Raw genomic sequence first — 27,896 nt, forward strand, 5'->3', positions numbered from 1 at the left:
TGACGTTGCTTAACGGAGCGCAGTCCGACAGACCAGGTACTTTTTCACTTGTGGATCCCCTAAATGTGTATTTGACTGCTCAACTAATTCCCACTCGTGTGAGTCCTGTCCTGCCTCCGGACCTACAGCTACTAAATAGGTGTCTATATGGGCCCGATGTGACTTGTGAAGTGAAGTCAATACGAGCCATAAAAGATGCCAGTGAAACGACAAAACCCTCCTACACAAAGTATCACCCTCGTGGTGGTGGACATGGCGTACGACATTATTTATTCATTGCTGCGAACGATAGCTTCTCCTGAGTGTCGTCCATCTGTTAGCAAGCCGACCGTACGCGCTAATGCAACATGGGAGTCCTGGGGAATCCTGCTAATAGCCGCCCATGTGTTAACACTTCGCACTATTTATCTGTGTAACAACACTGGTGTTAATTACAACGGCTGTCTTGTCGTTGGATCGTGATTTATTTGTCCCATAAGAAGTGCAAAGACAAACATTGGTTACGGCGTGACCTTACCGTTTTGATGCCATCACCCCCGAGCTGGCGGCAGATCCGTCTCTCACGAGGCCGTCCTGACACGGGACCCGCTCAGGTCTAATTGCTCCCTATAAGAAGCACTGTAATCCGTCTCTGAGGACGGCAGTACACATGATTTTACTCAAAGCTGTGGATAATTTAATTTCCACCACGGGAGCCTTCAGCGTTAGGCTGTAATAGAAAAGGAAGATTGCTGCCAGGTTCGCTACACAAATAACACACACAACACTCTTTGAAAGACTGGTTTATTGAGCGGAAACTATTTAAATGTTTCTGGAGAAATTCCTGAAGATCAGCCCTCTGTATAGTCATGCAGTTCACATGGGAAACTAACCCCGTGTAAGTCAATAAACCCCAGCTTTCCTTTGGTCTCTGCTGGACTCACCTGGATCTCTCTCATTGATCCTTGAAATACCGCTCTTTCATTGGCAATAAAACCTCAAACATTATTGACGAAAACCGATGAAAAAAAAAAATATATATATATGTACAGTGAATTGATGGATGGATGGATGGATGGATGGATGGATGGATGGATGGATGATGATGATGATGATGATGATGATGATGATGATGATGATGATGATGATGATGGATGGATGGATGGATGACGATGGATGGACAGACAGACAGACAGACAGACAGATAGATAGATAGATGGATGATTAATGGATGGATGACAGACAGACAGACGGACGGACGGACGGACGGACGGATGGATGATGATGATGATGATGATGATGAGGATGGATGGATGGATGGATGGATGGATTGATGACGGATGGACGGACAGACAGACAGACAGACAGACAGACAGACAGACAGACAGACAGACAGACAGACAGACAGACAGATAGATAGATAGATAGATAGATAGATAGATAGATAGATAGATAGATAGATAGATAGATAGATAGATAGATAGATAGATAGATAGATAGATAGATAGATAGAGGGAGGGATGGATGACGGACGGACGGACGGACGGACGGACGGACGGACGGACGGACAGACAGACAGACAGACAGACAGACAGACAGACAGACAGACAGACAGACAGACAGATATCACGAACAAATTATTATAATAATTGAATAATTGTATCATAACTTGTTTGGAATTTAACCAGCTAATTTCGAATTAATTAAATGTTAAGATAGATTGATCACATATAAACTGTTAACAATTTTTGAGTGCACCACCTTATTAAATGTGATGTCATAACTAACACATTCATGATGTGTGGGACAGTAAATAAAGACATTTCATTTTCAAAACAGGATACAGACACAAAACATGTTCTTCTCTCCACTTCATTCTGCAAAGAGTCGCTCATCGCCGGAGCAAGTGCCCAGACTCAACTTATATTTGATCATCCAGGTGTAAAAGATTTTAAACCGATTAATAAATGCGTTATAAAACCTCTACTTTATCATATTATTCCTTTTAAAACAGAGCCTCGCCTCTAGTTCAAACACCAGCACGGAACTCAGTTTGAAATCCCCGATATGATGTCACATAAATCCAATCCACATTCCTCTGATCCAACACTTGTCCTCCCCGCGTTTCATAACTAATGGAGGGTAATGTATCCGTGTAAGTATATGTCATTAACTGCGATGTTTTCTAATGAAAGAAACGCCGCTCTCCCTGAGAACGGCATTAAATATTCATCCGCACAAATTCAATTACAACTACACAATTAGTCCAGAAGTGTGGCCATGGAAATGAGAGCATTGTGTTCATAAAACACATGGCTGAGAGACAGTGATTCCTCCACATTATCTCTGCTGCCCGTCACCAGATGCTGTAATGTATGCGGCGCTGCTCCACAAACATGAATTAGGAAGAAAAGGCGTGAGACTCAGCTGCTGGTTCATGAATCGTAACTGAGCGGATGGGCTGCAGACACCTGACATCATCATGACACGATAATAGCCTTTCTACGAGGAAGACAACAATGTGTTCCCTCCACATGTACACGACAGCAGCCTGTGTGGCTGCACGCACACTGCAACATGAGATCATCTCCAAGGGATTGGATCAGCATGCCTTCCTCATCATCTTCATCTTAAAAACACACAGATGCTACAATAGACTGCAGTGTGGAGGGAGGTCTCACTTTGATCTTTAAATACCCTCTAACGTTTAGCCATGCTCATTGGCTTTGCTTTTTTCTTCTTCTCCCCCCCTTCAACGACTGCTGTGAAAAATACAGACGTTCCCTTAAATCCTCCCCTCGACTGCTAGCAGAGAGTGCGAGAAGAGCGCTTTTTATTTTTTTTTTCCTCCTCCAGCACCACCACCACCATCTGTCCCTTTCTTCCATTTTATGTGCTCAGGCGATCTCCACACCCCTCTCATAGCAACAGCGCGCCGCCGCCGCCCCCACCGCCATGCTGTTAATTTCCCTCCCCTGGTTGTGCGCCTCGCACCACGCGGACGGTCCCTTGGCCCAGCCTGACGGCTCAGTGTCCCCCCTCCCCCACCAGCCGTGCTCCTGTTTCACTCAAAGATGGCGGCGGCTCCAGAGCCTCTGGTCTCTGGCTGCATTTTAAGGCTTGTTGTTGTCTACCTTCCGCACGGTTTTGGCACCTTCTCCGCGGCGCCTCGACACCATACTCCGGTGAGTACCGGGAGAAGGCGAATAGCAGGAGTTGAAGCCGTGTCTTTTTTACGGCGCGCTTTCACCCAGCGCTTCTTCGGAAACCAGAACCGGACCAGCGCGGAGCTTTTCTGGGGGAGAGGGAGAGCGGGGTACGGAGGGCTGGTGGTCGCGGTGGAGGGTGAGGGGGGGTGGCTACCGAGGTATGGGGGGGAGCTGAGGCCTTTCTTACCGCTTCTAGCTGTGTCTTCTATGCGGTTATAGGAGAAGCGGACTGCGGAGAGAGGAAGTCTGTGAGGTGGGGAGCGCTTCTGAGCGGGTAGAGGATCCGCACCCACACCGAAGGCCGAGCAGGAGGCCGCGGAGCCGCTCTGATCTCCCACTGTCGGCCGAGATGGCCGTCTGCAAGTTGCATTGTGCTTCTCACAAGGCCACGATCTCGCGTTAGTACACCAGTGACAGTCGATATGAAACATTCTCCGCGCTTAATGTTTTGTTTTGGCCCGTATCCTCAAACGCTGGTGCGTTTTCTGGCGCGGCTCGGGCGAGTGTTGCATTTCATAGCGTTTGTTGGGTAACGTTACTAACATAACCGTAACATTAGCTCTCAGGTTAGCCGTGAACATTAGCCTGGTAAACAACAGGAGTTCGCGGGAAGTGTTGTTGTCATTGACCGACCAGACTCCCAAGTATCAGTGAGAGTAAACAACCCGACGGGGAAGACTTTGTCGCTATCTGGTTGAGTCGGGATTTTTTAAGTTAGCCTATCTGCTAATGTTTGCTAACAGTCTGTGTTTTGGCCGCATCGTGTTTACGTTAGCAACCGAACTTCCTAAAACTAAACTTCCCGTTCACCTTTATTGGGAGTCTATTCCATGCAATTTTAACGTCTAGTGATCAGTCAAATATCCTTGTAAATCGAGTTTTTTTTTACTGAACGTGTATAAGAGTATGTGTTAGTTTCTGGGTGTTCAAAACTTTCTCACCTAAACTTCAGTAAATGCATCGTGGTTGCTTGCTTTGCTTGTGTTTGCAAGCATGGCTTTGTTAATATGCATCTGGAGTGTGACTGACTCAAGGTTTTTTTTAATGTTTTATTCTATACCTCTTGCTTTCTCATTTCCAATATGTGTCAATGCATTTTTTTTAGAATTGCACATTTAGTAAAATTTTTTGCTTTTGTCCGCAGGGTGTGTCATCTGTCAAAGTGCCACAGGCATGAAGGTGATCTGACCTGGATGCTCTCTGGTGTGAGATATTGGTTCATCTTTGCTCGAAGAAGACTCCACTGGAAACGTTAAAACACCAAGAGAGGACTCCGAAAGACGAGGGAGAACGGGGATCTTCGTTATTTGGAATATTTTCGACGTCACTCGCATTGCTGAGTTTCCTGGACTATGTATCGATGGCAAATGTTTCCTCCACCATTTTTTTTAATAGGAGGAATCTGATTTTATTTCTCAAGTAATATTTAGTGAGAGCTTGGCTCATTGTCATAGAAATTTGCTAGCTTTCTTGCTTACTTTCCTAATGTAGTTTATAGTCGGGATGGTTTTCTGCTCTAAACAACCACCTCGCTTTGTGCAGGTGAATACATTTTTATAATGGTCCTTTATTTCTGAGGCTTGTGCTATGGTTAACCGCTGCTTATCGTGCTGTTTTAATTCAACGCTATTTGGACTCTCAGTAAGACCCCAAGACAAGGGATAGTAAGCTGAAAGCGTGAAGGGAGGTATAGCCGGCGGCGCTACGGCGCAGGCCTGGAGTCTTTTTTGAGGCTAATCATCACTTTTTGTTTTTGAGAGGGCCTTGTGCTACGGCCTGGGGCCTTTGTGCCCTTGCACACCGCAGCCATGGTGAAACTGGCGAACCCAACATACACGCAGTGGATCATCGAGGCAATCCATAAGGTGAAGAAGCAGAAACAGCGACCATCAGAGGAACGGATTTGCAATGCTGTGTCTATGTCTCATGGCCTCGATCGCAAAACAGTTTTGGAACAGTTGGAGCTCAGTGTGAAGGATGGCACCATCCTGAAAGTCACCAACAAAGGTCTGAACTCTTACAAGGACCCTGATTTTCCTGGGCGCATCATTGTGCCCAAGTCAAAAAGTGGGGGCACTTCTGGAGGAGGTGGAGGCGGGAGCGGTTGTGGTAGCACTAGTTTTGGTGGTGGCTCTCACTCTTATACTGGAAAGAGACCAGGACTGGACTGGAACAAGTTGATCAAGCGGGCACTAGATGGTCTTCATGAACCAGAGGGTTCAAGTATAAAAAACATTGAGCGTTTTCTAAAGTGCCAGGCTGATGTGGCAGCTCACTTGTCCAGCAGTGGCGCTGTGGGATCTGGCCTCTTCCACCAGCAACTTCGGGTATCCCTGAAAAGGGCAGTGGCCCATGGGCGAGTACTCAAGCAGGGCCCCCTGTTTTTGCTCGTCAGTCGCAGTAGCTCCCTGGATGATGGGACCGGGACGGTGTCCATTGAATCGCTGCCACCTGTGCGCCTATTGCCTCATGAGAAAGACAAGGTAAGCTGCAGTATTCGATCGCTTCCTCAAAACCCAGAATCATTTTTGTATTTAATAATGTGCACAAGGTTTAAAACTATGTCCTGAAGAATGTGTGATCTAGCTGAAAGGTAGGTAAGAGCTCAAGAAAGTATTATTTTTGTCTGCTGGTTATCTGTAAATCCACGAAATGCCATGTATTTACTGCTTATTTAACTACTTAGTAAGTGATTTAAAGGCACAATGATTTGAATGCATTGGAAATGCTGCATCACAGGTGTTGGGAAGCATTTGTATTACTTGTTACATAGAAATCAGAAGTGTGGCTGTCTGAAGAGGTCAAAGGTAAAGTGCATGGCTCCCAGGCCCATGCAGAGAGTCTAGACCAGCCAAACAGCTGCCATCAGTCTGAAAGTGGGTGTGCAGAAGCCTGAAAAGAGGAGAGCGTGAAGACATCTCCAGTCCGGGACTAAAGTAATGATCTGTTGTTTGGTGGTATTATAAGAATAGTGTATGATGCAAGCCACAAGGCTCTAACTAGAGAGCGAGCGAGAGATGAAGAGACTCGAGAGAGAGAGAGAGAAGAAAGCGATAGAGGCAAAGTGAGTAAAAGAGAGGGTGAGGCAGACATGCAGGCGACAGAGGAGAGAGGGAACACACCCACTTTTGTAACCTGATCAGAGGAAGAGCAGCCAGCTGCGAACCTCTGCGTCTTGGAGCCTTTGACACAGAGCAAACAGATATGTACTCGACAAAGTGAGGTCGTTCTAATGTGACCAAAACAAATCGCTTCCAGTGTACCTACCCTTGAGCAAACATGCATGTCAAACAGCTGACTTGAAAGTTTGTGAAAATGAGTTGGCACCGCTGAATCTGCCATGGCCAGTCATGGACCAGCTACATGTGACTTGACTGATTCAAACGTGTGTTTTGGAGTGTTGTGAAAGCCCATAGTTTCAACGAGGAGTATTTGCACACTCACGAGGATTAGCCTAGAGAGCAGGTCGGTGTCACATGGGTCTATCTAACACAGTGACCTTCTTGGTCGCAGATGGCACACCTCTTTAAGACGAGTACAGGCCAGACGTCTCTGCACTGACTGGGTCACTGGTCCTGTGGCTCTTCTGTGTTACCCTATAGACCATAACAACAGGTTTTGCATCATTTATATAAGAAGTAAACCGTGTAAACTGATGTCAAAGCGATTCAAATGTATTGTTTCATTTCTATTTTTTTCTTTCTTCTGTGGCAATACTAACCCATGCAGAGCTCAGAAAGACGTTCAATGGTCAACGTTTGAAGTATCAATAATAACTGCTGAATATATTGTCATTCTCCTACTTGTGATCAGGATTATCTTTGTAAAGGATGTTATCCGAAGTCTTTTTTTGGATGGGGATTTCCGGATTATTTTTAGAAGAATTAAACTCTCACTAGCACGAACAACCACTCGAGTACAGAAACTTGAAAAAGCAACTTGCTGCAAAAACATGAAGAGGGAAGATAAATTGATAATCAGATTCTGCAATAGGATCAGTATAAAACTGAATTAAGCAGGTGCAATGCTGTGTTGAATTTTATGTTAAAATTGACTAATCTCAAGTTAGAAAATTTCAGCACAAGCTAACTTGCAGATGTATAGCGGCACGTTGTTGAGTTCCCTACGATCAGACATTACTTGCTATTCAGTCACTGTTTTTAATTTCTTGACCGACATCAAGGAAAAACCACACAAATGCCTTTGCTCCAATTGCCTTTGTGCCACTGTTGTATTATGTTGAGCTCCTCTTGGTCACATTGCTGATAATGATAAGGCTGTTACTGAGAAAAAGGTGTCAGAAGACACTCTGCTTGTTGGCTGCAGGTAACCTGCCTGGAGTTTGTTTTGTGGTTGCTTTGCTTTCTGCACGTTGCAGAAGTCTCATGTAATTGACTGAAGTGTGGTGAACAGGTCCTAATGATTGTACTATTATGTAATCTTCATGAAGTCAATGTCGAGGACGTAGAGGAGTCTATGTGTGTCTACATTGTTGATGCCATTATTTTTCCTGGAGGAGGTCTACCTGCTTGTGTAGTTCATGAGTGAATGTGTGGTCGCACTTTGCCTGTAGAAAATTATGGTTATGTTGCCGTCGCATGACGGGAAGTTCTTACTGTTCCCCTGGAGGAGATGAGCATGGAGCTATAGGAGGGAGGAGAATGAAAACAAATTGCCACGCTCCAACTTTGACCCCATTTGTCTGGAGATTTGTGTACTCGACTCTCTGATGTTGTGTCAGAGTGCTCCATTCAAACGGGATCCAACACCCTATTTTTGTCTTTCTGTCTCCCCCCTCTCACCCTAATAGAGTGCCATTGCCAGGTCATGATGGGGGAGGTTAATGTAGAACCAAGTCAACTGGGGGTCACGGATATATAGATGGCAAACCTCATTGCCTCCCCGAGCACCCGTTAGCAGTTCGAGCCCATGGTCATTAGGTGGGATGGGCTTGATGCTGGGCCTTTGTGTGCATGTTGGAGTGGCGAGATAGTTGTGTGTGTGATGTTCATCCCTTCATAATAGGCAAGAGTGATATTCCTGCCCTGTGATTGCCCTCTTCCCAACAGCTGGAGCAGGGTGAACCAGAGTTCTTGATGTCACTGTGCAGTGTCATGGCGAGGACGTGTGAAAAAAGCAACTCGGGATCAATATGTACAGAAATTCCCAGTTGAGCGACGGACTGGTGGTTTGGATACACCCTCTGCTGTAAATGGGCCCTGAACCTGTTGTGGTTCTTGCAGCTAAACGGTCAGCGCTTCTGTTTGACACTCATTTATATATTTCATTGAGTACATGGCCTGAGTAACATATAGCCGTCTGTGTTTTTCTCCTCACTTTTGGAAGAATTTCCAAAAGGGTTATTTGCTGTCACTTTGTACTGTAACTGCGGGGTTGGCCCTTCAAGTTTTATTTGCTGCTTAGTAATATAATTCTCCCAGGTTTCTGTCTCAATTATGACCTTGTTATTTCTGGACTGTCATTGAAGTGCCTCTAGTGGGTGGGAAAGGAAATGATGTCATGCAGCTTTATTTCAAACAAAGCTAGAAGTAATGTTCCTGAGCAAAAGATTCAGTCTGCTGAAGATTTGGCAACGTCAAAAGGCGTACAAATAACCTGCATCTTGATAAGTAACAAGGATGTTGACTGATCACCTTGATCTAACCACTGTATCTGCTTCTCTTTGATTTGCATCTGTTTATTAAAAAAAAAAAAAAAAGAAATCTGAACCTGACTACCTGCATCAGGGTGGATTATGTGTTTCGCTGAGCCACTGGGGTGTATTTCAGCGGCATGGTTTTAATTATTGTATTTCAGTAAATGGAAATCTAATACGGGGCTTAGTAAGTTTTGGGGTTTTATTCGCTAATGATCCAAGAACAGAGCTGCTGGAGCTTGTCCAGACATCTTGCACACACCAACGACACCCAAGTTGCTCTGGTTTTCAAATGAGTCAAGCTTAAACAGATGTGTTGTTAAAGCAGTCTTTCTTTCACTGGTAATTACTTCCACTATGCTGTCATCACAGCCCCGTATTTGTCAAAACAACCCGCATCCAGTGATTCTTTTGTAGTCAGCGTTTTAAGCGGTGTGGAGGACAAGAGACTTTTTGAAAAGGTTCCGATGCCAAATGCTAAATGGACCATGAGTGTCTGCGATATTTCCTTTCGCCAGCTTTACTACTCTGTGATAATTTAGTAATAATGTCCAACCTCCCACACTGAAGGTGTTGAAGGTTGACTGTTGGCAGCAGAGAAACCACACAGAGGCAGAAGCAGCTGGCCAGTAGTATATAGAAACGACATTAACAGCAATGTTGGTGACCAAGTAGAGCAGTTACCTCAAGGTCATAAGTGACTGTGACTTGAATGCTATTTGGCCCGAGTGGGGAATCGCTTCCGAGCCCTTGTGTATGAATAACCCCAGCAGCCTGCAAATGGAGCCAATGTGTTGAACAGCTGTGGAAGTGACACTGGAACTCTGCCAGGCCCTTCCATTTGATTCACTTATTTAGCTGTGTGCTCTCTGGCTAACCCCTGCTATAATGTTGGGTGAGGCTTGGCTGGAGCGAGGGCCTTCCTCAGACTCTTTGAAGGCCACTATTAATTCATCTGTAAGTACTGAAGGAAGTAGGGCAACAGAATTTTCTGATTTACTCTGTACAATGTGTGTTTTGTGTTGAAGACTCATTTTTGGCCCTTAGCCTCTGGAAGTTCCTGTCAATACGGGTGGATGCCAAAGGGCATCAAGTTTTTTTGTTTTTTTTTCCTGGGGTTTGCGAATATTGTCTTCCCATTTTAATCAGATCCCTGACTTGGTAAAGTGATGCAACACTCCTCCTCCCGTGTCAATCTTGCTCCCGTCCATTTCTCCCTTTCTTCCTCTCTCATTGTTCTTGTGCTTCCTGTCCCACTCTTCTGTCCTACGTTTTAACAGCCGTCGTTTGATTTGAAGAGGATAAACCAGGCCACTTCTGTTATCTATTATCTTTTCATGCAGCGCTATGCTTTGTGATGCCTCTTGTATTCATTTCAACTGCTTTCTTGGTGGGTTTACCACGTCCAGTATCAGTTCACAGTGCGTTGTTGGGTGTGTCACTGTGGTTGGGTTTACCGGTTTACCTGTTAAGCTATAATCGGACTCGTGTCCGACCATTATGTGGAAGTGGCATTTCAAGTCAGCCAAGTAAACGTGTTTGGTTAACGTTTACCTTGAGGTGTGTCCTTTGTGCCAAGGGCAATATGAAAAGCCTGATGTCATTTTGGTAGATGACGACTAGAACTGATCCTGCAGTGCTTAAAATCTGAACTGCTTTGTCTTTACACCTCACTGAATTCCACACTTATTGCCTGTAGAGATTTGACAGTGCCACAATTCTTCCAGGGTATATTAAAAAAAAAAAGATCGGAGATTGTCCCAAGTGAGGTTGAAATTGTTCCTCCGTAAAATGGTAGCATGATTGTAATGCCCGAGTGATTCAGGTTACAGATACCTGAGGTGATACAGAGCAGCACAAATATACCCTGTCTTTAAAGCTGCTTGTGCTGCTCAATGACTGTTACTACCTTTGAACTACTTGATGTTGTGGATAGTGTTGATTTATGATACATTTTTAGTAACCTCATCTGTTTATGTGTTTATTGAGTAACTACACAACATTAATTGATTGGTGAAAGGGGAGGACGTGATGCCTCTTGCAAGGAATTTGGCTATTTTGTATCGCTGTTTCAATATTATTGTCATTGAAGTCAGATTAGTTTTTCCCATTTTAGCTCAAATTTCTCTGCAGTAATAGTGAACACTGGCAACCAGTAAGTGATCCTCACTATTTTGGTCCACAGACCCATGACAGATATTGACAGATGACAAATAAGCATTTTTTTTTGAAGATGTCTTGCTCGTGCTGCCTCTTATGGCCTAATTTACTGTTTATTTATCCCATTATTTTAAACAACGCTGATAGAGTTATCTCCTCAAGTGTTGCAGAGCTCATCTGAGCTCTCTCGCTCTTGCTCTCTCTCTCTCTCTCAGGTACCATTTTTCTGCCCTGCCTCTTCTCAGTGATCAACTCTGTCCTCTCCTGCACACTTCATACCTTTTTTGTTTTTTTCCCCTCTTTGTGCTACTCTCTTAGCGGGGTGGAGGGGGTGTGGTGGTAGATTTTGTGGAGGTCTCTGGAAGCAGTCTGAGTCAGACGGAAATGAGGCCAATAAATCAAGCTCATGTCCCTGTCTCCTTCCCGCCAGGACTTGCTGCCTTTCCAGGCTGGTGCAGATACACATGGCTATCCACCCTTGAACCTTCAGTTAATGCCGCCTTGTTGCCGTATTGCATTCTAATGAATGTCTTTCGTTCCATGAAAACCTTCTTTTGTCCCCGAGGATTGACAGTTGCATTGAAAATATCCATCTAACTTGGTATTATTTCTAAGACATTACCTGGAAACATTTGACAACGTTTCTTATTAGACGTACTGGAAATTCTCAAAAGACCTGCAGTACTTTACAGTTATGACTGCCACCTTAACAGCAACTGCCCCACACCATCGCTATGTACCCCACGGGGAAAGAAAAGTCATCACTTAACAGTGGCAACTGATGTTGTTCTTGGAAATATTCATACAGTACCCAAGGCTCCTCTTTCGTGGTAATAAGCGATTGTTCAGTGAAAGCAGAAGTCATTCTCAAAGACAAGTTAAATTGTTGAAAACTACTTCTTTTTTAATACCAGAATCAAACAGGAATTCAATTCTATAGCAAGAATTCGCAGCAACTTGGGTCTTTGTAGCTTAGTTTGCTGTTTTTCAGTATTTCGAAAATGATTTTTAACAAAAAGAAAACAACCCAAAACTAGAAGGAAAATTAAAACCTCCACCAGGCAGGTTCTGTCTCAAAGTATTAAAATAATTCATGGCTCCTAATGCTGAACTATTTCTTCATTTTCCTATTTCACACATTTCACACTTCCTCCTAAAATTTGGCCCTTGACATACAGTACTTCTATTTGCACTACAGTCATAGTAGTCTTGGCAATTCTATGTAACCTTCCTTAATGTTATAATTTTTAGCTCATGATTTTTCCGTTTCTGCATCATGTTGTCAGTGGAGCAGCTTTTAACAAGATGAAGTCTCCAAAAGGATTGTTGTCTTTGAACTCAAATACAGAATCGAAATGTAAATTTGTAATCAGTTCTTGATGCCCAGCCCTACTTGGCACAATATCCAGCTTCATCTGTCTGAATCCAGTTTTGTCTGGTACACCTCCGCATTAAAGTACTTTCCCCCCTGAAATGGACCCAGCCAAGTGAAAAGTTATCCTGTTCATGCCTGCATCTGTTCCATTTCTATATCAAAGAAGGGAATCATTTGATGTGGTGAAAATGTGTGAAGTTTAACGGTAAGAAATAACACATTTTTAACAGGCACAAATTAAATGCTCACAAAATCCTATAACAGCTGAGCAGGGAAATGACACCAAGAGTTACCTGATTCAGTAGCGGTTTTCAGCTTGGCGTCGTCATCGTTCAGATGAGTCGGGTGTGCTGCTACGATGTTGACCCACTAGTATAGGATATTGGCTTGTAAAAAGGTTGGACAAAGTTTTGTTTTTTTACCAAGTCACTTCTTTAAGAATTGCACTCAGCATCTTAACGTTTAATTATTGACTAGGAACGGTGACTGACTCTCACTCCAGCACATTTGCAGGTGGTATCACTGAGCGCTCTGCAGCCCTAATAACCCTCGGAGCGAAATCTAGTGAGGTGTCCTCTGCTCCTCAAACAATTAAGGTTTTTTTATGAATAACTCAACATTTCCTTTTTAAGGACAAGAACGCTTGCTGCCTCTAAGCAAAGTCTTGAGTAATGTGTGTCTGGTGCAAGTGCTTGTTGAGTCGTCATTAAATGATTAGCAACGTTGAATTAGGCATTAACAACACAACATTGTTGTTTCTTTATTATGGGGCGGTTCGGGGCGAGTCACTGCAAAGAGTCTGCACTTGGCTGGCAAAATAAATATTGACTTACTATCGACAAATAGTGATGGTATAGTATACTCATAAAACACAAGTCATTACACATCTGTGGGCAGATGTCAGCAAATGTAATTCCCTGTTGTGGAGTGCCTCTTCGTATAATGCAGTGCTTTCACTGTACATTATACATCAAAACCATTGGACACCAGAGGGGTTATTTTCTCTTTCCAGTATGCCTGTCTGACAGACTGAACAATCTTCTCTTCCTGATGTGACCTATATTATATTTATGATACAAACATTTGTCTCATGTGGGGAGTTACCTGCATGCAGAGCAAGTCACAGTGTCGACTCGAGTGTGTTGTACCACCTTAATGGAAGAGATAAATCACGTTTGAAATCTTACAAAAATGCTGTTGCTTTCTCTGTTGCAGATGTGTTACGTGCTTGTGTTCTTGAAAGGAACTAGAATAGTGTTTGAGGACAAAGTCAAAGAGCTGAATGTCAAAAGAAATTTCTTAAACTGAAAGATATCGCTGTGGAATTGTAATGTGTCCTCTGGAGGAAAGAAAATAAGTTAAAGCAGTTGATCAAACCACCTGTGAGGTGACAGACGTTGACGGCAGCCACTCACATGACAAGCCACATAAAAATGGACAAATGCATTCATCAGAGATACTTTTGTGCCCTCGGTTATCTTCAACCAAGCTCACTTCGACTTGCACTGTGGCGCGTTTGTCGTTCTCGCCATTCGCTGATGCACACGCTCGTGCTATGGGACTCATACTCGAGGCCACCTTGGTTTTCTGATTTGTACAATGAAATTGTTACAATGACTGATGGCTTACTCTCTTTCTTTCCCGCTTTGTCTCTCTTCCAGCCGGTGGCAGAGCCCATCCCCATCTGCAGCTTCTGTTTGGGGACCAAGGAGCAGAACCGCGATAAGAAGCCTGAGGAACTCATCTCATGCGCCGACTGTGGCAACAGTGGTGAGTTTATATTTAAAGAGGACCTGACCTGCTAACAAAATGTGGGCATTGCTGTGTTGAGGCGAAGACTGGGCTGGATTGAAACAGAAAGGGATGTGTGCTGTTGCAATATCACCGAGGTACATATGCGTAAACAAAACGTTTCCTAGCAAACCTGGCCATTTGTATGACACAATGCAACACTATTGTGTTAGTCATTAGGGCTGCAAATTTTGATAAAATTGACCATTACTTCACTAGTCGGCATTTGACAGGTTCTGGTTGAATTGATTATATTACTAAAATAATGTGGTTTAAAAGGTCCAGTATGTCCAGCAAATGTAGCATCTGACTCACAAAAATGCTTGCATATCAGTCACTTCTGTTCAAGCTTCAAACAACAAATGGACAATAAAAGTTTGAAAATATTCATGTAGTGCTGACATTTCGACAATGTGCAATTCTCCCCATCCTTGCGCACTGCTTTATTTCTACATCCAAATATGGTCTTTATGGCGCGGATCAAATACAGTTGCAATGACGTTCAGAAGATCTGAGTAGGTCTCAGTGACACTATTTAGATTTAGAGCCAATTTAAACTTGGTTGTTGCTTGTGTTTGTGAGTCTTGAGGGTTTAGCTGTGCTATTGTTGTGTACACAACCACGAAATTCCACATCCGTTGTCCCTCATGTTGCACAAATACCACTATTCTATTCCTGTCCACCCAAACATTGGTATGTAGACTAGGTTGTTGTTAATAAACAGTGATCTGTTAATTGTTTAAAATTGAATTTAATGAAGGTAGCTTTAACAAAATGTGTTGGGGTTACTGCTGAGACTGGGCGCTGTGAATTGTTCTTTACTCTGCAGGTCTTTTTAAATAAAGCCAATCCAGTTCTCAGACAGATTTTTTATTTATGTTCTTGTGTTTTTCTTTAGCTTGGTTTGGGATTGCAATCCCAATAGGAGGCATTTTTTTCCCTCCCCTATTTTGTGATAGGAACGCAAGTGGGTCAATGCTCACACTCAGTGATTGTGACAACAATGTGCTTGTTTTTCTACCTGTCTGCAGGCCACCCGTCCTGTCTCAAGTTTTCCCCGGAGCTCACAGTGCGAGTCAAAGCTCTGTGGTGGCAGTGCATCGACTGCAAGACTTGCAGCAGCTGTCAGGATCAAGGCAAAAATGCGGTGAGTGGATGAGCTAATGTGACACATTTGGAGATAGAGTCTTTGAATGTTCTCTTCTTTTGTAGAGATGTCAAACTGAGACATGACAGACCTTTCTGTGGTTGTGGGCTCAAGCTATTTTAATCTTGTTGCAACTATGTCCTTTTGGTTCGGTAAAGACATTTGGGATTCATATCCCCTCCACCCAAAGGTGTTTATTATTTATTAAGGATGTTTATTGGGTGATTGGTTGTCCATCACCTGTTGTTAATGTTGTTAAAGTATGCAACTAAACAACAAGGCTCAACAACATTGACATTTAGTTTTTGACAAAATGCTTAAAAATCAGTCTTTTGTTGTTCAATGGCATTAGAGGAGACTCCAAAATTTGGATTTATTCTTTTTTGCTTTAAATTCAGATATAGACTTTTTGGCAGCAGCTGTAAAAGTTTAGTTTGTCTTTGCATTCACAGGACAACATGTTGTTCTGCGACTCCTGTGACCGGGGCTTCCACATGGAGTGCTGTGATCCTCCTCTCACACGGATGCCAAAAGGTAAAAAGGCACAGCAAGATTTTGATGAACATTATTCTAAAGGCTCAATTATAAACTGATTCGGTCAAGTCCTGTGGTGCCTGTGTGAAGCCGTAGACCCTTCAAATGAATATGTGTGTATGTGTCCCGCTGTCACTCAGGAATGTGGATTTGCCAAATCTGCCAACCCAGGAAAAAGGGAAAGAAGCTTCTGCACGAAAAGGCAGCAGAAATCAAACGGCGCTACAGTACACCGCTGGGAAGGCCCAAGAATAGGTAGGAAAATGTACTTGGTGCATCCTTGTATTTTTGTATTTAACTGCCTTCATCGCATCATGCACTGACTGACCAATTATCTGTTGTGGTAACGCATGAGATGCCTTCATTAGTGTGTGTACGCAAAGTATATTGGAGCGAGAAAGAAGGGAGAAGTACATTGGCTCACTCTTTACTCTTGAAATTAATCAACCACTGCATGCCTAAGTTCTACTCTGCCTGTTTCACATCCACTGACTAAACTTGGAATTCTGTCAACTCGGCGTTACATGTTTGATTATTGAGTGGCATTTTAAGATATTTAATGAGACCACTTGCTCTCTCTCCAGGCCAGGGCGACCCTTCAAGAAACTCGGTGGGCGTTCTCGACGGAAGCGCTCTGTTTCAGTCAGCTCCTCTTCCAGCTCGTCCTGTGAAGGGTACCCGGGTGACGACCGGCTTCTTTTCTCCATGCGCGAAGACGGCGACATGTCGCAGAGCAGTCTCCGCTTCAACAACAAGACCAAGGGCTTGATCGATGCCCTCACAAAGTTCTTTACACCGTCACCGGAAGGACGCAAAGCCCGCCAGGAAGTGGTGGACTACTCGCAGCAATGCCGAATCCGAAAGAAAAATGGACGCAAAGGAGAGGGCGATGACAGGACAGGTAATAATTTAATTCCTCTCACCTGTGAGTCGAACAGTTGTCATGAACGCCCAAACTTGATTTTGATGATCAACCATTGTGCCAGGGAGATACTTGGTGATCACACTGGCTGGTGCTGAATTGAAACTAGTGACTTGGATTCTCAGTCATTGCAACTTTAAATAGTTCAACGCTTCATTATGTTTCTCCTTCACAGTGATGAGACATCCAAAATAAGCCAATTGATTGTCTTAAGTGAGAAGTATTTGATAACATGAAGCTGTGTTTCTATTTATGCAGCTCTCTCATATTAATTATGTGTGTTTGGTTATTATAATTAATTTCTCTGCGGCTCTGATTAAACCTAATTCACATATACTGCAGGGTGAATTCACCATGGGACTTTTGTTAAAAATAAGTGTGTGATTAGATTGGAGTGGTGCCGTTTTCTCTCAACACGTGCCGTGTGTGAGGCACAGTTTGTCCTTAAATATTTGCACAACATAGTTCTTGACCCACTTCTGCTCATTTCCAGCTGCTGGGCAGTTGTATGGGCTGATTAGTCTTCATTTTGACCATGCCTGATGCAGAATGTGTTTAGCGGCTGTCTGCATGGATAATCTCGCTGTTTTAAATCTGCAGACAATCAGGACGGGAGTGACTGGCGTGACGAGGACGACAGGCTGCCGGGCCATGAAAACCTGACAGAAAAAGACATCGAACTATTTAGACACATCCAGGAGCTCGCGTTACAGGTGACGACGCCTCATTCATTCATTCATAAATAGACATGGAAGCAAAGCATTTTCCTTTCTATGGTTTTATGAAATGTGGGCTTGTAATACACTACATGAAGAGTTAAGTTGTAAGGTCACACATATACGTTTTGTTCATTAAATAGTCGTGCAAAAAAGTGCCACTGGTATGAAGAAAATCCACTCGATACACCAGACTAACGAGAGCAGTTACGGGTAAAAGATGCTTCAGAGGGATGTGTCGCACTCAGCGGCTGTTCTGACCCAGCTGATGCTGTGTTCGATTATGGCGCCATCTGCTGGAACTAATCCAATTATATTGGATTTAAATTGAATTCGCAGTATTTGAGGTAGACATTGTTGTGGTATGATGGTAGATCTTTTTTGTACATCAGATTTATGTAGTGTATATATATATATATATATATATATATATATATATATATATATATATACTTTACTATATATATATAGTAAAATCCAAACAATTCCATATGTTCACTTTATCTCTGTGACAAGAAGACAAGTGACAAGAAATAAAGTTTAACACATCACATTCTGACGACCGGAACTGAACTGGTCACGTTTTTTTCCTCAAGTGATATTCATCGACAGGACACATCACGTCATGTGTTTCTTAATGCTTCAGTTATTTGACCAATCAGTAATGATGAGTGGCCAGTTTCCTAAATCTACTCAAAAAAAGATATTGTGCACATATTTTTGTCTGTGCTATATGCTTTTGACTCATGAGTCTCAGTTGACTTGTTTTTCTCATGTTCCTGTTTGTTCATTACCAATATAGAAAGTGGGAGTGACGGGACCGCCGGACCCTCAGATGCGCTGTCCATCAGTCATTGAATTTGGCAAATTTGAAATCCAGACATGGTACTCCTCTCCCTATCCACAGGAGTACAGCAGGTGAGTTACTATTAAGCACCTCAGGTAGTGTTCCAAAAGCACTGTACTGCCAGCCGTTTCCTCCAACAATGAAGTTGTTTGGATCACTGCCCAGCATTTGGAATTAGAATTATCAAATCTGGAGACATTTGTAATTAAACAGTATTTTGTTCCCATAAAATTTCAGTTGGATCAAAACTAGGACAATTCCATTTTATGGACTGTACAGTTTGTGCATTAGTTCTGCCTTTAAGTTTTCTTCAGCACATGTTTAGTTATGTGTGTGGGTTTTTTCCAGTTGATCGTCATAAATTCTTTACAGGGACCAGCATTTTTGTTCTTTTGTTTCTTGGATGCCTTTTCTTTCCGATATTTATGTTTTATACAGAAGAATAAATCTGCCAGATCTTTGTTCAACCCCAATTTGACTTTACAATGAGTTATCTGATGACCCAGAACCCAAACATGGTTTGTTTGTGTGGAAGGAGTGCTTTCTGACTCCTTTGCCGTGAGACCTCAACTGTAAACATGATGTCAAGTTGTTGTGCTGTGTGTGTACTATTCATCTGTGTGCCAACACGGCAATCTGCATCTGCTAGAAAGTTTTCATCCCTCTGGCCTTTTTACTCTCATCATCTACATCAAGGAGATTCATGTTGTTGTGCGGCGGACTTCTCTGCATAATGCATCTTTGTCTCCTTTGGAACTCGTGGCAGATCGACTTTTACACATGTCAATGACATCGTTCATCTTTATTGATATTATTGACCTTTCTTAAAAAATATCCATGTGTTTTTTCTTCCCTCTTAGACTACCCAAACTCTACTTGTGTGAGTTCTGTCTGCGTTACATGAAGAGTCGAAGCATCCTCTACCAGCACATGAAGAAATGCAGTTGGTTTCACCCTCCTGCCAACGAGATCTATAGGAAGGATGATGTCTCTGTGTTTGAGGTGAGCACACTTAAAAGCAGTTGGCGTTTGGGTTCCTGGGCTCTGCTGTACATCTCCATTCCCTGATAAATGGCTTGCTGACAATATGAACCCCCTCCTTTTTTTCCTGTAACAGTTTTGTCTCTTGTTCTCCCCTCTCGTTCTTTCTGCTGAGATCAGTGCCTGGAGACTCACCTAGAGGTGTTATGGCTCGAGACAAATCATGTCCTTTTTATTTCATTAGGTTGACGGGAACGTGAGCACAATCTATTGTCAGAATCTGTGTTTGCTGGCGAAGCTCTTCCTGGACCACAAGACCCTCTACTACGATGTGGAGCCCTTTCTTTTTTACGTCCTCACCCAGAATGACAACAAAGGTTGCCACCTTGTCGGCTACTTTTCAAAGGTACACTATACTAAGTGCTGCCTGGTGTAACACTTGTGCTGAGTTGGTGTAATTCTCTAATTCTTACTCTCCACTCGTATGTTCTCAGGAAAAGCACTGCCAACAGAAATACAATGTATCATGCATCATGATATTACCACAGTACCAGCGCAAGGGCTATGGGCGCTTTCTCATCGACTTCAGTAAGGACTACGATTGATCATGGTTGCTTTAACGGCAACCTTTTATAAAAAGCATTTCTTAATTGCATTTATTTAAATATTGATTGATTTTTAAAAAAATCCAGCTGATCATGCAATTCTTTCTCTGCAGGTTACCTGCTATCAAAGCAGGAAGGCCAGCCTGGGTCACCAGAGAAACCCCTTTCAGACCTTGGCCGACTGTCCTACATGGCCTACTGGCGGAGCGAGGTTCTTGAATGTCTCGATAAAGTCCGGGACAAGAAGATCACCATCAGACAGCTCAGCAAACTCACTGGAATCTGCCCTCAGGACATCACCACCACACTACACAGCCTCAACATGCTGGAGCAACGAGGAGACAGGTCAGAGGGGAAGCCACACAACACGAGCGATCGCAAAGCAGTTTGTTTGTCACATAGGTTAAATGAAAATTCCCTGCCCTCCTTTTTCGCTTGTTTGGGTGAGGGGTTAGGATTTGCAGCATTTTGCATGATTGTCTCTATCATTATGCTAGCGTGGTCAAGTGTCTCATGCTTTCAATTGCAACCGGCAGTTATTGAAAGTCACTCACCTGTCTTTTGGTTTCCACGGTTGTCAGAACGGTCCTTGTTCGGCGAGAAAAGATTGTGGCTAATCACATGGCCAGGCTCAAAGCTCGACCGCGGCTGCTGGAAGTTGATCCCGAGTGTCTACGCTGGACCCCAGTCATTGTAACCAACACTGTTGTCTCCGACGCTGACGGAGATGATGATGATGATGACGATGAAGACAATGAAGAAAACATTGCTGAAAAACCAAGAAAACCCACCCGCAATGAGGTAAACTAGATTAGAAAAGACCCTTTGTGTTTGATCTACTGACAAAATGTCAAAACATATTCATTTTGCCTCAAATTTAGATCAAACCCAGTGTGAAGGCTCCACCATTGTCCTGGCACTTACGTCAAAAGAAAAGCGAGGAGGAAGAAGATGACGAGGAGGATGATGAGGATGATGATGACGAAGAAGACAGGAAGGGCTTTCTGGGATTTTCAATGAACCAAAGCTCACCTGCCCAACCTGTTTCTGAATCTACCCCAGCACCTCCCCCAGCGAATGGAGAGCGGAGGCCAAGGGGTCGACCACCAAAAAACTGGCCATGGGGTAAAGTAAAGGACAGCCAGAGAGCAAGTCGTCTGCCAAAGATTCGTCCAATGGATGATGAGGATGAGGACGAAGATGCAGAAGATGAACGGCCAGAGAGGGTAAAACGGGCAACGTCCTGTAGCCCCCCATCTCTTTTTTCCCTTGATAGACAAGAAGAGTCGTCAATCTTCCCCTCATTGGACACTGCCAGACACCCCTCCACAACCCCTACGCGGAGGGGTCGACCGCCTAGAAAAAAGAGAGGACCCAGGCCAAGGCCAATAGATGAGCCTGGCGAGGAACCCAAAGACTTTCCTCTAATTTCCAGGCTGAATGATCCTCCTCCAGCAAGAAAGGGCTGTTTTAGTGAAAGCAGTGAGGACGAGGAAGATGAAGAAGAAGAGGACGGAGAAGATGAGGATAAGGGGACATGTTCCCCTCCCATTCTCACAAAGCCAGCTATGGGGTTAAAATGCAAGGTAACTGGCACAGTGTGGCAAACACTTGACTACCACATCTGCATTCACATTCATCGCTGACTCCTCTGAATCTGAGTGTGTCCCACCAAACCAAAATATATTAATAGAGAATTTGAATTGGCATCAAATGTCTTGGCTTAACAGCATCTTCCTCTTGTATTTTCCATAGAAACCCCTGAGGAAACGTCGTTTTCGTCAGCGCAGCCACCCCCACAGCAGTGTGGTGACGGAGACCATTTCTGAGACAACTGAAGTTTTGGATGAGCCCTTTGTGGACTCTGATTCAGAAAGAACAATGCCCCTGCTAGAGGAGGAGATAACTCCTCGGCCACCGTTGCGCCGCTATCCACCTGCACGCTCTGCGTTACGGCTATCAGACCCGTCACCAAAAAGAGGCCGGCCATCCAACCTGACCGACTCAGAGGAAGATGGTATACTGAATTATAAAGTCATAAATTGTTATATAGTATGCAGGTCTCTATATCATTTTTGTTTTCATTTCTCAGAGCCCACCCCTGTCCTGAAGCCGTTGGGAGCATCTTCAACATGTCCTTCTGAAACTGCAGCTGAAAAACCTGAAGTCCCAGTCAAGAGGAAGAAAGGCTGGCCCAAAGGAAAGAGCCGAAAACCACTGCACTGGAAAAAGAGGGGACCTGGAAGACCCCCTGGAAGTGGAGCAAATCAGCGTGCATCTGCTGACAGTCAGCCCCAGAGCGAAGGTGCTCAGCCAGCAAAAATAAAGATGAAACCAGGTCGCAAACCACGGAGCTGGTACCTTCAGCGGGCCCAGGAGGAGGCTAAAAGGCAGGGTCTGGAAGAGCAAAGGCAAAGACAGAACCATGGTATCGATGCTCAGCTGGTTTCCATGGATGAGCGCAACAGCAAGCGACTTAGCCGAACCAATCCAGAAACAAAACCGAGAGACTCTGAGGACGACGATGATTTTCTGCCAAAACCTATAGAGCAGAAGATCCCAAGAAGACGGGGAAGACCACCGAAGAAACCCACACTTAGCCAACAACCACAGCCTGTTCGTAAACAGTCTCCCGACTCAGAACCAGATGAAGAGGAGGAAGATGAAGATGAGACAGAAAGACCTTGGGAGGAAGACAAATCAAGTCGTCCTCCATCCCGTCCGTTGCTGTCACCCTCCTCTTCGTCCAACTCAGGCTCCAGAGCCCCACAATTCCGACCTCAGGACACTGAAATGGTTGACAGGGAGGATGAGGATGACGACGAAAGGGATGAGGAAGACTTGGCAAGCCCAGATGGCAACATCGAATCAGTCGGCCGCCGAACTGCTGTGACTCCAAGTTCTGGAAGCAGACGCAGCGAAGACCACGACGCAGATGATGAAGGTGATGGCCATTTAGAGGAAAAAAGCAGCTGTAAGAAAAGGAAGAGTCGGGAATCTGAAGATGACGATGATGAAGATGAAGAAGAAGATTCTGCCTCTCGTGCAAACTCTCCACCGGTAAAAGAAGAACCTCAAAGTAGTGAGGCTTTTTTAGACATGGAGAACAGCGTGGCCCGGGACTTTGTCAGTAAGCAAGAGGACGACGATGAAGAGGAAGAAGAGGAGGAGGCTGCGGAGGACGAAGTGCAGGAGGCAAAGTGTCAGCCTCCCTCAGCTGATCCGCAGCAGGAAGAGAGGCGGCGCAGGGAACAGGAGGAGGCTGCTGCCGCTGCTGCCGCAGTGGAGACTGTCACGGCCATGTCTGTTCCCTCTGATCCAATAGAGCTCCAGCCTCTACACACTGAGGATAAGGATGTCACAATACTGATGGAACCACCACATACACACTCACATTCCCACCAGCACTCTGACTTTAAAGAGGAAATGGGCCACAATCACAACCACCACCCGCATCACCATTCCAATGAACTGGACCTGGAGACAGTGCAGGCTGTTCAGTCCCTGACGCAAGGGGAAGCCCAAGAAGAAGAGGCAGAAACACATCCTCATCATGGGGCTTACCAGGACTGTGAGGAGACCCTAGCTGCCTGTCGCACTCTGCAGAGTTACAGTAATACCGGGGAGGCAGAGGAGGAGGCACTGGCCTTGGTTGAGGAATGTGGGACCTCTCAAAACAGTAGCCCTCTTCCCAATCCCCCAATGCCGCCTCTTCCAAATCAATCTATTAGATCCGTGAACAGCCCAGGTTTGCCCACAGCAATGATTGACACCACGCCATCCGGGCAGAGGGTTGGTACGCCTGGCCCGAACGGTGCTGGGGCAAATAATGGACCTACTGGTGGCGGTTACACGCAGATCACCCCAGAACACCCGAGTTCTCTGTCTGCGCCCTCGCAGCAGAACATGGAGACGTCACCCATGATGGATGTCCCGTCCGTGTCGGACCACTCGCAGCAGGTGGTGGACAGCGGCTTCAGTGACCTGGGCAGCATTGAGAGCACGACGGAAAACTATGACAACCCCAGCAGCTATGACTCAACCATGGGAGGTGGAGGCAACGGCGCAGGAAACGGGGGAAATGGAGGGGGCATGTCGACAACGACGGTGACTGGAGCTTCTGCAGCATCCTCGTCTGCCTCCTCCTCAAGTTCTGCAACTCCATCTTCTTCCTCTTCCCAGTCCAACAGTTGCTCTTATGCGCCAGCGCCCAGCCACACGTCTTCCACTGGGACAGGAGGGTCGCAGTTAAGTATGGGCAGCTGTAGTCTCATCCAGCAAACCGGCAGTGGTCCCAGCGGTGGCCCTGTTTCCAGTAATGTTGGCAGTTCTGTCCCTCAGCCTCCGCCGCCTCCTCCACCATCCAACACTCCTGGGTGTAGCATCAAGTCACCTCAGAGCTGTGGTGTGATCGAAAGGCCACCCAGCACCAATCAGCAGCAACAGCAGGCCTCAAAGAAAGTCGCGCAACAGGCTGCACAACAGCAACAGGCCCCAAACTCCCAGCCTTCGCACTCTGCTGCCCCGCCGCCTTCACAACAGCAACAGTCCCTGTCGCAGTGCAGCATGGGCAACGGCTTTTCTTCGACACCCATGATCATGGAGATTCCAGAAAGTGGGAGTGGTGGAGGTGGGCGTACCCTGTATGAACGCATGGGTCAGGACTTTGGCACTGGGGGCTACCCCCAGCCCTCTGCAACCTTCAGCCTTGCTAAACTCCAGCAACTGACCAACACAATCATGGACCCACATGCAATGTCCTACTCCCACTCTGCCTCCGTCACGTCCTATGCCACAAGTGTGTCTCTTTCCAACCCTGGCCTGGCACCTTCGCCCCACACTCCTCTTCCACAAGGCCAGCCCACTATGACTCCGCCTCCAAACCTTAGCTCTGGCTCCATGAACCTCGGCTCCTTGCAGCTTCAGTGCAACATGCCCACGCCAAACATTGGCTTGGGTCCCCCGCCCCACACACAGCGACTGCAAGGCCAAATGCCCACAGTCAAAGGACATATTTCTATTCGCTCGAAAGCCACTCAACAGTTGGCCCCGGCGCCCCACCAGCAGCAGCTTTATGGACGCAGCTCAGGGGCTGTTGCCATGCAGGGCACTCCACGCACCTTGGCTGTTCAGCGCGGCATGATGCCAAACCTGATGCCGACGCCAGCGGCGTACAACTCCATGAACATGACGCCGCTCAACGCCATGTCAGCCGGCTACAGAATGCCGCAACCGATGATGAACAGTGGTTACCATGGCAACCCCCCTTATATGAATCAGCCAGCTCAGTACCCCATGCAAATGCAGATGGGCATGATGGGAGGACAAGGTTACCCACAGCAGCCTATGCAGCCAAATCACCATGGCAACATGATGTATACAGGCCCATCCCATCACGGCTATGCTGGTGTTCCTAAACAGCCACCGTACATGAGCAGATGAGCAGCTGCGGACTGATGAGAATTGGGCCAAAGTTGATACTTGCTGCACTCTTGCTGTTAACACTACGCTGTTGTAGATGTAACAATCAGAGAGGGCCTTTTTGGTTTCCCGTTTTCTGTGTTCTTCTGTCCTTGTTTTAATACTTGGGCTCGTGTCCCCTCTTGAATGAGAGTGAGTCGAAAGGATTTGGGACAAGGTTGTGCACATGGACTCCGGCCATGCTTCACAAATTCAGGATGAGCTAACATGCTCCGCGAGCACGGGCCCAATGGTCGTCCTCCTGACGTGCGCGAGGACGATGGAGGAGGGCGGAGGTGAACAGAAAAGGACAAGACAGGAGTTCCCTGAATTTTGAGACTGCAAATAAAGGACTGGTGAAAAAATACCCAACCATGCACACAATCTTTAAACTGATATAGGAAGCCTTACCGTAAAAAGAAAAAAAAAAAGACTGAAGAATTGTAGGTGGATTATTTTGTTTTGTAAAACATGTTAAAACTTATTTTTGTTGTCATTTCTTTTTATGGTTATGAGATATTTGTGTGCAGTCTGACCTCTTAGATGCTTTGGTCTTTATATGTGGCATTCTGAAAAGGTGGCACACTCTCGAGTCCCTGAGGTTGGGACACAACATCCGGTCTCACTGGCGGTGTTTCCAGAGTCTCTGTCTTCCCAGATGGACGATGTCATACCAAAAACACACAAGAGGAGACGAGCGTGTTACTGTCTTACTTCATGTCTACAGCTAAAAACGAGTAGTGTTCTATTCCCGTTTTCCACCTCACTGAAGATGTAAATATTCTGGTACTCTCGAATATTAAACAGCACACAAACACACACACACACACACGGCTACTTTACCAGCCAGTTCAGGAGAGAACCTTGAGCAGTTCTTGTCCACACTCCACTGGCACAGATTCCAACTGTCTCCTTTTTAATAACGGTTTACACAGAGCAAATCAAAGGAAGATGTTTCTACTCGCTGCGTAAAATAAAAGTCGGTGAATTCTTGTTCAAACCTCAGAAGTGTTCATGACCCACACCAGGTTGAGGAGTCTGCATTTTTAATGTTGTATTCTGTTGAAACTGTAAGTTTCTCTCCAGCAAACTCGACTAGATGGAGGGCAATAGACGGTCTTCGCAAAAGTTGTACCTGAATGTCTGATCTAGTGCATGGTCCGGCCCCTCGCTCGGAGGCGCAGGAGAACAGGGTTAGGTGTAGTTATGGCGTTCAAACAACAGGTGGGGCTGTTCAGGCGGTTGGCCCCTTAACAAGTGTTCAACAGAGAGGAGTTCCTTTTTCTTTTTTTTTTTTACTGACCTGACATTGCATACTTAATTTGTGTGTACTGTTTTGTTTTCAAGTTACTTTTGTTTTGTTTTCTTTCTGAATTTTATCAGACCGGGCAGCTTTCTTTTCTGACTTAAGCTGACTCTTTTTTGACTTTAGAAAAGCTATTGTAGAGAAAAAAAATGTTTTTTCTATAATATAAAAAGGAAATTCTGACATTGATATTGGTACTGTCATTTTTTCCCCACTTCTGTTTCAGGAGAAAAAAACGGAACAATTCATATTTTTTAGCTCGCCTCTTGGGTAACGGTTACTATGAAATTCAAAATTTACAAAAACTCACTTTTTGTGACTTTAAGATGCCTTTAACCTCTTCATTCCATCTCATCGCTAGAGTTTTCTATCTTTGTGTAGTATATAATGCTATTTTAAACAAAAAGACAACAGATATCTAAAGGTCACTTGGCATTCTTTTTTTTTTTTTTAACTTGTGTGTGTATAGGAATACTTCCTTACATTTAAGAGGCATGTACAAATGAGCTCAGTATATTTGTCTGTTTATATCGCTTCCTTTTTGTATCCTTTGTAATGTACATGTTGCGTTGTATGCTAAGAGAGCGCAAAATACAAAGAGTGACGGCCGAGCACACGATGGGCGGCAGATTTGCGCTCGGCAGCCTCAATGCTCTTCTGTCCATGTATGTATTTCCTTTTTTTATTTCTGTTTTTTTTCCTCCCTTCCTTTCTTAGCAAGTACTTTCAAAGAACTCTGTACATTTTAACATAAAATGAAAATAAATTATGTTGAGCCATTCTTGTTTCTCTTGAGCTCTTTAAAGTAGATCCCATCCTGTCAACGGTACGCGCCTTTAAATGAATTAAGCTGAGCCTATGACACTTGCCACCTCGAAGTCAACTTGGACAAGCCTCATATATAGAACATTTGGCCACTTGCTGGACTTCAAATTTGACATTTTAATAAGTTAACCTGGTCCCACATGATAAAAGCATTGGTGGTACAGGGAAGGAAAAGCAGAAAAAACACCTCCTGTAGTAGAACGTGTTCAATATCACTTGCCTATTGTTGTTCATTTGGCTGTATTGTCCAGTGAAATTTGCTTTATGGGTGTGTGTTTGACTTAAACAAACGCAAACTTGTCCAAACAGAAGCTTCTTGTCTCTTTGATGAACTGTTTTGCATGGCATTTCCAATAATGTCTAACTGAACTCAGAGGCATGAA

At 44.7% G+C, this 27,896-nt stretch overlaps 1 protein-coding gene across 2 annotated transcripts; it reads left to right on the forward strand.

Moving 5' to 3' along the window:
- On the forward strand, nt 1-27,562 carry kat6a (K(lysine) acetyltransferase 6A). Of its 2 annotated transcripts, none has more exons than XM_053869989.1 (17): nt 1-36; nt 4,333-5,671; nt 14,041-14,149; nt 15,202-15,317; nt 15,770-15,851; nt 15,992-16,106; nt 16,436-16,752; nt 17,374-17,486; nt 18,292-18,407; nt 19,197-19,338; nt 19,562-19,723; nt 19,812-19,905; nt 20,036-20,267; nt 20,504-20,723; nt 20,804-21,508; nt 21,678-21,939; nt 22,015-27,562. In XM_053869989.1, the coding sequence occupies exons 2-17, from the start codon at nt 4,997-4,999 to the stop codon at nt 25,362-25,364; spliced, it is 6,810 nt and encodes a 2,269-aa protein (XP_053725964.1). In that variant the 5' UTR covers nt 1-36; nt 4,333-4,996; the 3' UTR covers nt 25,365-27,562. The 2 variants fall into 2 exon arrangements, with proteins under 2 accessions (XP_053725964.1, XP_053725963.1); XM_053869988.1 differs by lacking the exon at nt 1-36 and adding an exon at nt 3,026-3,164.
- Nucleotides 27,563-27,896: the final 334 nt, after the last annotated feature.

Source organism: Synchiropus splendidus, chromosome 7, assembly GCF_027744825.2.
Source record: "Synchiropus splendidus isolate RoL2022-P1 chromosome 7, RoL_Sspl_1.0, whole genome shotgun sequence".
Classification (NCBI taxonomy): Eukaryota; Metazoa; Chordata; class Actinopteri; order Syngnathiformes; family Callionymidae; genus Synchiropus; species Synchiropus splendidus.